The 10,965-nt window shown below is 33.8% G+C and overlaps 3 protein-coding genes across 3 annotated transcripts; 1 reads left to right on the top strand and 2 right to left on the bottom strand.

The window, feature by feature from the left end:
- Window positions 1–327: 327 nt before the first annotated feature.
- Window positions 328–1,117, bottom strand: LOC134257477 (uncharacterized). The gene is made up of 2 exons (XM_062740090.1): window positions 1,066–1,117; window positions 328–950 (listed from the first exon to the last, which is right to left on the bottom strand). The coding sequence occupies exon 2, from the start codon at window positions 907–909 to the stop codon at window positions 328–330; it is 582 nt and encodes a 193-aa protein (XP_062596074.1). The 5' UTR covers window positions 910–950; window positions 1,066–1,117.
- A 332-nt stretch (window positions 1,118–1,449) lies between these two features.
- LOC134257475 (uncharacterized) lies at window positions 1,450–3,251 on the bottom strand. The gene is made up of 4 exons (XM_062740088.1): window positions 2,993–3,251; window positions 2,120–2,305; window positions 1,748–1,952; window positions 1,450–1,543 (listed from the first exon to the last, which is right to left on the bottom strand). The coding sequence occupies exons 1-4, from the start codon at window positions 3,249–3,251 to the stop codon at window positions 1,450–1,452; spliced, it is 744 nt and encodes a 247-aa protein (XP_062596072.1).
- Window positions 3,252–6,531: 3,280 nt separating this feature from the next.
- LOC134257476 (uncharacterized) lies at window positions 6,532–10,617 on the top strand. The gene is made up of 3 exons (XM_062740089.1): window positions 6,532–7,047; window positions 9,546–9,727; window positions 10,017–10,617. The coding sequence occupies exons 1-3, from the start codon at window positions 6,849–6,851 to the stop codon at window positions 10,587–10,589; spliced, it is 954 nt and encodes a 317-aa protein (XP_062596073.1). The 5' UTR covers window positions 6,532–6,848; the 3' UTR covers window positions 10,590–10,617.
- The last annotated feature ends 348 nt before the right edge of the window (window positions 10,618–10,965 follow it).

The following is a 10,965-nucleotide window of genomic DNA, read 5'->3' as shown; positions in this document are numbered from 1 at the left end:
GCCATAAATGCCAAAGACCAAAATGATAATTGAGAGGTTATTGAAGATAGACCGTTTTAGTTAACAACTCTCATTATAAACTTATTTTTTTTTTTACATATATATATACATATGGTAATTAGCTTATTTTTAATTATTATTAATTATTATAATAAATCAGTTTGTCCTGTAGAAAAGTAGTTCTCCATTTTATTTTGAGAGATAAATTATATCTAAAAAATTCATGATTAAGTAATTTGTTGCATTTCTTAAAAGTTAAAAGTTTTATTTCAAATTAAAGATAGAAGACACTTTTCAATTCGAATGTTTTAATTTTACTGAAATTTGTTACATGATTTTTTGTTTTTTGGATTGACACAAATAATTTTCAGTGTTCTCAAATTGCGATTGGTATTCTTCGAATTTAATACTGAATCTTAGCAATTTCTCTCCGAACTCCATTGCTTTTTCCAAATCAAAATCTGTGACGTTTGTTTTGTGGAAGACAACTGTGACTCTCCCACCTCCAACTGGCCGTTCGTTGTTTACACCGCCAAAACCCGTGTCTGCTAGCTCCTTCATGTGTTGTTTAATGGTATCGGCGCTAGACCTAGAGCATCGTGCAACGTCTTGGCATCTAACAGCTTTACCGGGCCAGAGAAGGATTTTCTTCACCAGGGCTGCGTTCAGCAAGTCAGGTTTGCTGTCGTTTTCTTTACTATATCCAGCAAGAATTTTCTTCTGGTGCAGGAAATAGTCATTTAAAACAATGCTCTGTTTGGTGGATGACTCAGAGATAATCTTGTCCAGGGTCTTCTGTCGCAGATACTCATCCAGTTTTCTTATGAAGTCCTCGTTGATCCTGTCCGAGTTTGCCTCATCAATTTCATGAAGAACAACTTGCGCTTTGGATATTGCCTCAATTATCATTGCCAATCTGTGGACTTGGCCTTTGGCTTTGCCAATCAGTCCTGTAAATTTTAAACAGTGTGTTTTATAATTCCCGATCTTCCCAATTACAATGTATTGTACGTACTGTATGTATATAACTATCATGTTTTTAATTACGACTTTAAAGAAAATTACCTGACAAGAATGTATCATTTTGATGGTTTGTTTTGAGGAAGGTTTGTTGATCATTATACCCCCCGCTTGAAAAGCGGGAGGGTATATAGTAATCGGTAATTCCGTCCGTCTGTACGTCTGTCCGTCCTTCCGTCTGTCCGTCCGTCCGTCTGTTACGCTTTTGGGTACCCATCTCTTATCTGCAACTCCTCTCATACCACTGAATGAAATTTGATGAAACTTTCACAGAATCTTTATTACATATTGCCATTGTGCACCTCCTATTTAACTTTTTGATCCGACACATATTTTGGGTTTTCCGGCCACAGCAAAACATGGACTTTGCCATTATAACTATATGGAGGCGGGGGGTATCATTTAGTGAGCTCATCGCTCACAATACCTCTAGTTGTAATACTGTTTAGCAATAGCTAGAGCTGGTGTTCCGTAGCTGTACAAACACGTTCCGACATTCATTTTCTCAACTGCATAGAACAACCTGAAATAAAATGAGAAATGAGAAAAAAAGCATAAACCCTTTGTGGATAAAATGGACAAATAGGCACATTGATATATGATTTCCATGGGTAATTTTATGCATCAGTTATACTAAAAAGGAAGTAGTGTGGTCTAAGTGAATATCAAGTAATAATGGATTACGGGTTGTATTACTACACGTAAAAGATATAATTTATAATAGTACTTTGCCAAGCTGGGTAGGTCCTGTCTAATCTCCTGTACTTCGTCTGCAAATGAGAAAACTGGTTCCGGCATGCACATAAGAAATCTGCTATACAGTCCATCGTTGTTGTCGGAAGTTTTTCTCTCCTCGTCCAGTCGTTTGCAGATTTCTCCTGGGTGCGACATTCCGGTCAAATTTAAGACAGGACAAGGAATTGCCGTGTTGCCTAATTTATAAATGAATTTCAAATTGAAGCAGTTTTGAAGTATTTCAATTTCAAAGCAAAATGTATGAGCTCGATGTAACAGATATATATTTCTTATATCATTATTATTATATTTCATAATCATTAAAATTATTATTATATAAGATATATTGCAATACTCTACATACTGTTGCATGTCTGCCGTTTTAGGGAACCACCATTGTACGCAGTAAGATAAATGGTTGTGTCGTAGTCAGACGCACTGCCGGATTTATACAATCCAAGACTTGTTTGCCAAGTTTTTAACTCGTCCCACATCATAATTTGCCTGTTTTCTTGTGTGAGTTGTTTCAAATGTGATTCCACTGTTGCAGCTACAACACAAAATGTAAAGTTTATTTAATAATTTTTTCATATAATGCTATTATAAAAATAATAAGATTTGGAGATTATTACAATTTTTATATTCCTTCCTTATCAAAAACATTTCTGGGTAATTTTTTTTTCTTTAATGGGCGTGCCCCTTTTCCCTTTTAGAAAAAAGTAAGTGAATACACGATTGATATGTTGTATATGTAATTTTTAAAAAATAAAGTCAATTTAATTATGCCAATGTATTAGGAAACAGCTATATGTGTTTGTACCCCATCAATAAAACATTCGATGATCCCCCTTTGTATAGCTTGTCAATTTTTCATAGTTGATAGTGCCCTGCAACTGAAAGTGTATGCCCTTCCCCCCCCCCCCCCCCCCCCCCCCCCCCCCCCCCCCCCAAACAAAAATGCATTTTATTGGTCTGGCATAAATGTTAATTAATGAGATCATTTTTATTAGCTACTTTCCCCATTTACATTTGTACAGGCCGTTTATACATTGTTACGATGTAATGTGTATTTATGTATAATTCATTTAGTGTGAATCCTTAAGGGAAATAAATAATTTACAACAAATATTTGATTCATATTCGCAAACAGATAATTCTTAGTTGTTTCAATTAAAATCACCTAAAATATGTCTTAAAACAAGCTGGTTGTTGTCCTAAAGTTAGGCAAAAATCTTACATTGGTTAATTCGAGAGTTCTGAAAGGGTATCCCCTGTGCAGATTCCACTTCTTGAATGGCTCCCTTAATGATTTCTATGGCAGCAGATTTGTTGGTGCCGGTAAATCCTACTGTAGTGGAATAAATTATTGCCGGCTGCTTCCAGGTTCCCCAAGGACAAACTACAGATTTTCCAAGGAAGTGTCCACAGGCAGCTAAGAATGGTGGAAGCAGAAACTCGGGCGGTATGCTGTTAGCGGAAGAAATATTTTCCAACATATCTCCAGTTTTTTGATCGAAAACATCTCGAACGGATATCCTTTCTTCGTAGCATTGTTTAGATCTTGATTGGAATGAAAACATTATATAGTCGGATGACGTATATGAATCACGGATGCTTTTAAAATTATAGATGCTAAAACGGTATACACCTAACGTCAAATAGACGTTTGTTTTGTTTTGTTACTAATTAAGAGCCATTCTCTGTAATGATTTGAAATTTTATATAGGAGCTGTGGCACGCATAGTCTCAGAATTTCTCCAAACTCTCTATGATAGAAGTCATTGATATCCTAAACTGAAATCAAGCAAAAATTGGTTGCTATGTTTTATAGTTACCATAGCAACATGTCTTAAAGTTCGAAAAATGGCATTTTTTAACATGTTTAGAGCCCCATAATTAACATTTGTGGCAAAGCAAACAATTGGCAATGACTGTTTCCAAAAGTTGAAGGTCAGATGTCTCAAATGCATGATAAACATGTTTGGTAAATCAACTATTACAGACGTTACTATGGTAACAAAGTATTCAAAAGTGACAAAAATATTCATTGAATTTTATAAAGTCATACACATAAAAATAAAAAGCAATTATAGGATGAAATGTGACCATATAATAGAAAAAAGAGCCTTGAAACATATACCAAGAACAAAATATGATATTTCATTTTGGTTGGCAATGGTTGCCAAGGTTTTTATACCACAGAGAGCCTTCAGATAACACTATGTATGTTTAAATCTGGTCCTATCTTTTAAAAAAAGGACATTTCCTCATAACTAATGATCAATTTTATAAGATGTTGGTGTGCTCCAAGTTTTCCCATTTGAAAAAATTCAGATTAGATTCTTTAAATAGAGCGTTGCTATGGAAATAAGCAGAAAAAATATGCTTAAAATTCTGAAAAATATTTTGTTTCCTTGGATACGTACCTGTAAATGCAGATTCCCAAAACTTTTATGATTGATATTTATTAACAGCTAACTTGACTTTTAATTTTGACTATCATCCAATCTCTAACTGGATGCAAGAAGCTGGCACACAGGGTTTAATATTGATATAAAGTTCACAAAATCGAACATTTTCCCTTCTTGGTAACCATAGCAACAGTGTTGTTTTATTCATCAAATTTTATCAAGATATGATATTCAACTTCAGTTCTAACAGATAAGTACTATTCAAGCTGAGTCCTTTAATTTGTTTCTTGATTAAATTGCAATTTAATTTTTAATGCAGCGAAAAATAATTCATTTTTAAGCACTGGTACTTTGTTTCCATGGTAACACTACAAAGTAGCAATTATACTCAATTTTTCTTATGGTTTTGGTGTTGCAAGGTCCTAAGGATGCATATTTGCCAGTCTTGAATTTTCATGTTTTTCCTCAAGACAGTAGCATTAACCCAATCTTAGTTACTGGTTTTGCATGGTTACACTGTGTTACCATGGCAACCATAAAAGTTATTTATAGAATAATATTGCTTATACTTATATACTTAAGGTCAAACATTTTCATGGTTTTTCTTAAGTCGTTGATTGAGTTTGAGCATGTAACACCTACCATTAGTGAATACGGAGTGTTTTTCAGCATATTTCAGCATTTTAAATGTATTCCAAATGTACCCTTGGTTACCACTTACTTAGAGATATATTCTAAACAGTTTCTTTACAATTATAAGTGACATCAAGGTGTCATGTTTTTGTGAGAATGGTTTGTTTGCTTTTTCTAGTTTTTATTAAGCCACAGTCAAGATTTAAAGTGGCTGAAAATCTAGATTTTTCAAACTTTTCCGGCTGTTGCCATAGCAACCGAGACACCTAGCAACAAAATTTTGTTTGATATTTGTTTCTGGTGTCAAGTACTAAGCATGGGTGAAGTTTCATTAAAATCGGTGACCATGCGTGGCAATGAAGTTTAAGTGGTTACAGAGAATGGCAATTAACGTCACTAGGTAACAACAGGTAACGTCATTAATCCGACGTTATTTGGCAGTATTTTAATTGCGGGAATTGTATTATTGAAATCTAAAGTAAGAGTGATACAGAAGGGGGTGATTATGAAATAAATGTGTTTAACGGAAATGAATAAAATATACAACTAATTATTGAATTACATTCAGAATATTTACATGTAATTATATTATTTTAATTAATTGATCTATTTAAATGTTCATTTATTTCATTAGTTCTAATTTATTTATTTTACAATGAAATTTATGAGAATTATGCCAAAATAAAAAAAAATGAAAAGCATAAATAGTATGTCATGGGTAAAACTATTTATATGATAAAACGATTTATTTTATTATTTATTTTCTGGAATTAATAATTTGTAGAATTTTAAGATAATACTGCCTCATGATGTTGATCTGTATATGTATGTATGACGTCATAATCATAGCGTAAAATATAACGTGAAATATGGAAAACCGTTGCCGAATTAAAAAAAAAATTGCAATGAATTTCAATGCTATACTGAGACCATTTAGAAGGCTGCAGGACATTCTGACTTGCGTCAATTTAATGAGAATTTTTCCGAAGGGTTTAAAAAATCGGGAAAAAATCATAACTGATGTGCTAAAAAGAACGACAGGAGAAAATGAATATTCAAAAGAAGAAGTAACTGTGGCTACTGAAAAAATGGAGGAGATACTGCCTAGATATGGGGATGCACCAATGATAATTTGTAAAGATTATGTGGAGAGGGAAGTTCTGGATTTTATAAAGGAGAGTGGAGCCAATGATGTGGGTTTGAGAAACCTTTTCCCCCCGGTAGATGTCTGTTGCGGGGCAGTTTTGCATTTCCGGTCTTCGTCGAAGTGTACAGTTTTTGAAAGGAATGGCGGGGGAATTCCTGGACAGCTTCATACTGGGACATGTAAAAAATGTAAAACTGTTTACTCATTAAATTCCCTCAAGCACGGAGATTCAGAAACTTACTTTAATGATATTTTGGGACAGCAGTACTTTATGAGCACCAGGGACACTGTGTTCGAAACCCAATTGATTTATGCTGTCGATCGAGATATGTAAGTCTTATTGAAATACATTATACATGTATTTTAAGCTGTACTTCATGTAAATACAATGTTTTCCTATATTTAGTCCCCACCAATTTTTTTTTGTTGTTCGTCGGACTAAGAGAAGCCTGCAAGTGATAAAAAATATTATTACTTTATTTAAAGCCATTATTTTACAGAACATGAAAAAAATGAACATACAATTACATTGTTTCTGGTTTTTAAATTCAACAGACGTAAAATACTAGTATGAAAATTTTAAACGGAAATAAAACAGGAAGGATCACAGCATTCTCTTGGTGCCGGGAATTTAAATTTCTTAAGTTTTTTTTAATGAGAGCGCGCGAGGTCCACCGAGCAAAAAATTAGATTAGTGTGGCCTTACTAAATGTTTGTAGAATTTTCGTAAAGTGGTGTATTAAATTTTTTTAAATGTACTATTTCATTTCGTCATATTTTATTAAAAAATGAATTAATCTTATTACAGGTATAGAAATGGATCAGCATTTGAAGGAATTTCAAACGCATACAATGATGTAAATTTTGGGGAAGACTGGTCAGTATATAGCAAGGTTAGAGTAATGGACAGAAGGCGATTGTCTGAGGCGTGGTTTAAATGGCATTTGATAGAAATGAAAATCGGTTTAGGGGAGAGAAACATCGATACGTTGGTGTGTTCTGAAGTCGATGCTGAAATACAAAGGCTTCTGCCAAGGATACATGAACACTTTACAGAGAAATGGTCTGGTAGTCATCATTGTGACAACTGCAAGTCAAAAGGTGTGTAAATTTAGTAAATATTTAAGCTCGGTATATATTACGTAATTTTTTTGAAGATGGTTTTTGTGGAACAACTTCATCGGTCCCCAAGAAAACTCGCTAAAATTTATTGTCGCCGAGGGCAAATTGAGTATGTTTATGAAATAAAAAATATTTAAAGGATAATGATCTTTCGAAAACTGTAGAAGCAAATGTTTTTTTTATTTTTTTCTAAAATAAGAGGTCATGAACCCTAATCATTCATATAGTTAGCAGGACTATGACGTGTATCTGTAGTCCCCGCGCATATAATTTTCTAATCCTAAACAGTCGAATAATGTAAGAGGACTAACCCTTATCTCATAAGTGGGTGCAAGACTAACCCTAATCAGTTAAATAACTGTGCGAGGACTAACCCTAATCTCATAGTTGGGTGCAAGACTAACCCTAATCGGTCAAATAACTGTGCGAAGAATAACCCTGATCTCATAGGTGGGTGCAAGACTAACCCTAATCAGTCGAATAACTGTATAAGGACTAACCCTAATTTATTAATGTGTGCACGACTAACCTTAATCAGTAGAATACTTGTGCAAAGACTAGCCCTCATCAGTTTAATGACCTAAATGCTGTTTTGTAGTCCGATGAACGCGAGTATCTTGTTGATTTGGGGGCTGTTAAAGCAGGGGCGTCGGCAAGTATTTGACATTGGGGAGGCGAACTAGATTGAAAAGGGGGGGGGTTAACTCACGTGTTTTTACTTAAATTCAAATTTCTACCAGTATATTGATATATTTTCCCATTCTGTCAATGTTTCAAAGTCTCCACCTGATTAAAAAAACAAAATCGTTTCATATGATTTTATTTACGTCATGTCATAAGCACATATGAGAAGCACGTAGTTGAATAAATATTATTTTGAGATGCATATATACTTATCTTTAAAATAATCAATTAATAAGCACTAATAAACACTACATAAATGAAATCTGTTCATTAAATAATACACAATGTCAATGCACTTTAAAAGCGTCCAAAAATGAAGCTCCGTCCATCCCGTGCTGACACAAAGTCGTTAGCAACTGCCAAAATGTTCAACGCATCTGTAGCCTCCCTGTGCGTGTGCAGGATCATCAAATGATTCAGCCTTTCCTGGGACATAGTGGCACGAAGATAAGTCTTTACTCGACGCAAAGCAGAAAATGTTCGCTCACTTGTAGCGTTAGTGACTGGCATCACTAAAATAAGTCTCAGTAGAGTCACAATCTCGGAGAATAGGCATCTGGAAGCTGGAGACATCTGAGACACTAAGGTCACCAAAAAGGAAACGGACACAGTTGAGGAATCATTTAAGTTGTTTCGTGCGAGCGTTGTAAATGTATCCAGCTGTGAAGAAAGAGAGGTCTTGTCCAGATCATCTCCATAGAACTTTAAGACAAAGTCCAAATGTTCTTTGTATGTCTTGTCGCCACGTACAGACTTCAGAAGAACGTCCTCTAGATGGCGATACACTTGATAGGTTTTAATTTCAATATACAGTATTATTTTTAAAAAAAAAAAATCGTTTTTTCTCTTTTAAAGTGTAATCATTGTACATTAACCAATGATTTCAACACAATCAATATATTAAAATTTGTATCCTTTCAAAATATCATTGAAAAGATAAAAAATATACATCTTTTAATGTACTTACTTCGTCATAATGTAACCATGCGTATTGTTTAAACCAAGTGGGGTTGAATGAACGCAGTTCTGGATTCTTCTTGCCGAAAGAACGCTTAGGAAATTTAAAATTAACAGGTTGATTAATACTTTTTAATCCGGCCATTTTTGAAATTGAAATGTAGAATAAGTGTAATAATATTTAAAAAAAATCATCTCAAGTTGTTTTAGACAGTATATAGACATGCATGTATATCCCGTTTTGACGTCTGTGTAAACAATAGCTTGTACACACTTTGCCGCTCCATTGACCACAGAACATGCAGAATGCCGTTATACTCGCCGCTCCAATGAGCAGATTTCGCCGTTTAAAAAAATCATTTTAAAAAGAAAAACAATCTCATTATTATTTTTTTTTTTTGGCAAAATTATTGGGGCGGGGACCGCCGCCCCTGCCGCCCCTTTGCCGATCGACGCCCCTGTAAAGTCTACCTCCGTTGACCGATACAATTTAGGTTAATTCTTATCACCTTATATATATTTGAATATCTTTAATTATTGAATAAATGTACTCATTTCATTGAAACAGCAAGCAATATATACCCTAAATGTGCTCATCTATCATGGAGTTAGTACCTAAAAATTTTATATTCTATGATTTAAGTGAATGTAAATTAATTGAAATGTGAAAAACATTTTTAAATATACCCTATTATATCCAAAATATTGTATTTTTATTTTAATTAACATTGTGTAAGGTGAGGTTTCGAATACAAATGGTTCGCCTTTAGACGTTTCGTGAGCAAAAACATTGTATAAATTTTAAATAGATTTAAGATACATGATTTTTCTTTCAGATTGTAGTCAAGCACTTATCATAGATGGTCATATGAAAGGCACCAGACTAGTTTGCGACTTTATGGAAGGCGACATTTGTTGTGAGGAAATTGGAAGCATTACTGTTGGTTGTAATCAGACGCCTGTCAAAGGTTCCTACTTCTGTGTAAATCATCAGCATTCTCTTATGAAGGTTAATAAGGTAAAGTTTAAATATCACTGATTTTTATCATTGTGAAATAATACTGTATTTTAAGAATATTAATCAGGAAATAGATGAATTATTCCATTTTCTTTCTCCTTTAATCTCTCTGTTTTATCTTGTCAATCCATTTTTACCCATCCCACCACAAATCTTTCTCTCAAAATAAATGTTTTCAAACTACGATACGATTGAACTTTAAAAGAAATATATACATGTATATGTCAATATCGGTGAACAAGAATACGAAAGAATCTAGTTGGGAAATAATTTTTTTCTTGACATTTAGATTGAAACGCAACCTGATACAGATGAGAATCAACATTCACTGCAGTGTAAAACAGAGAAAAGGAAACAGGCAGCTAACAAACACCGGTCCGCCGGAATATGCTGTGCGGTGTACAGCTGTGGGGTAGTTGTGGGTATAACCGAGCTATTTGGTTGCGAATCACTTTCGCAAGTATATGTATTCCTCACTTGGCTTTGGCATGCTGTGCAGCATTTTCCACGATTATTTGCCTATGATGACGCCTGCCATTTAAAGCGCTATGTCAACAGTCGACAAAAAACAGCGGCAGGAAAGTTCATTGCAAATCTTACAATGGTGGTGGATAAAATGCACTTTAAAAACCACGTTGACAAATGGTGCAAACAAAATGTAAATCCACACAAAGTTAAAGAATTTTGTGACTTAAACACAGAAGCATGTGAACAGACATTTAAGTTTGTTTCCCAATTTAAACATGCAACGAAACATATGACGTATGCAAGCTACAATTTGTTTCATTTGATTATGTGCAACATGTACAATGAAGACAAAATTATAAAGAGTACAAAGAGAATTAAACTTCAAAGCCACTAGAAGATAAGTAGGAAATCATGTAAACAAATGATTAGAAGATATGTTAATTGTAGATGCTTATTATTTGAGGAACAGATTATATATTTATAGATCAATATATGTTTAATATTTTTAATAAACAAATAAATTTTAAGATAATTTCATACAGTTTTTGGAATATTTAATAACGATTCTATTATTCATCAATTCTTTGTCATCGATGTCGCTATCGAAGTCATAAATAATGACAGCGTCGGCTTACATAAAAGGCTTATGTTTTGATTAAGGTCGATATATCGTCGATATCGACATCACATTAGAGTCAATCATAGTTTTTGTCGATATCGACATCACATTAGAGTCAATTATAGTTTTCGTCGATATCGACATTCAATTT

This window comes from Saccostrea cucullata, unplaced genomic scaffold (assembly GCF_032062105.1).
Source record: "Saccostrea cucullata isolate Sc308-1 unplaced genomic scaffold, CSIRO_AGI_Scuc_v1 ctg835, whole genome shotgun sequence".
NCBI classification, from domain to species: Eukaryota; Metazoa; Mollusca; class Bivalvia; order Ostreida; family Ostreidae; genus Saccostrea; species Saccostrea cuccullata.
The sequence above is the reverse complement of the archived record's forward strand: the minus strand, read 5'-3'. Positions and strand labels throughout refer to the sequence as shown.

Bases quoted from the DNA above. Each gene is read 5' to 3' on its own strand.
- LOC134257476 (XM_062740089.1), top strand. From the start codon at position 6,849: ATGGACAGAAGGCGATTGTCTGAGGCGTGGTTTAAATGGCATTTGATA. The intron at 7,048-9,545 runs GTGTGTAAATTT...TTTTTCTTTCAG, and splicing joins TGACAACTGCAAGTCAAAAG to ATTGTAGTCAAGCACTTATC. The intron at 9,728-10,016 runs GTAAAGTTTAAA...CTTGACATTTAG, and splicing joins CTCTTATGAAGGTTAATAAG to ATTGAAACGCAACCTGATAC.
- LOC134257477 (XM_062740090.1), bottom strand. From the start codon at position 909: ATGATAATTGAGGCAATATCCAAAGCGCAAGTTGTTCTTCATGAAATT.
- LOC134257475 (XM_062740088.1), bottom strand. From the start codon at position 3,251: ATGTTGGAAAATATTTCTTCCGCTAACAGCATACCGCCCGAGTTTCTG. The intron at 1,953-2,119 runs GTATGTAGAGTA...TTTATAAATTAG, and splicing joins AAAACGGCAGACATGCAACA to GCAACACGGCAATTCCTTGT. The intron at 1,544-1,747 runs GTACTATTATAA...ATTTTATTTCAG, and splicing joins GACCTACCCAGCTTGGCAAA to GTTGTTCTATGCAGTTGAGA.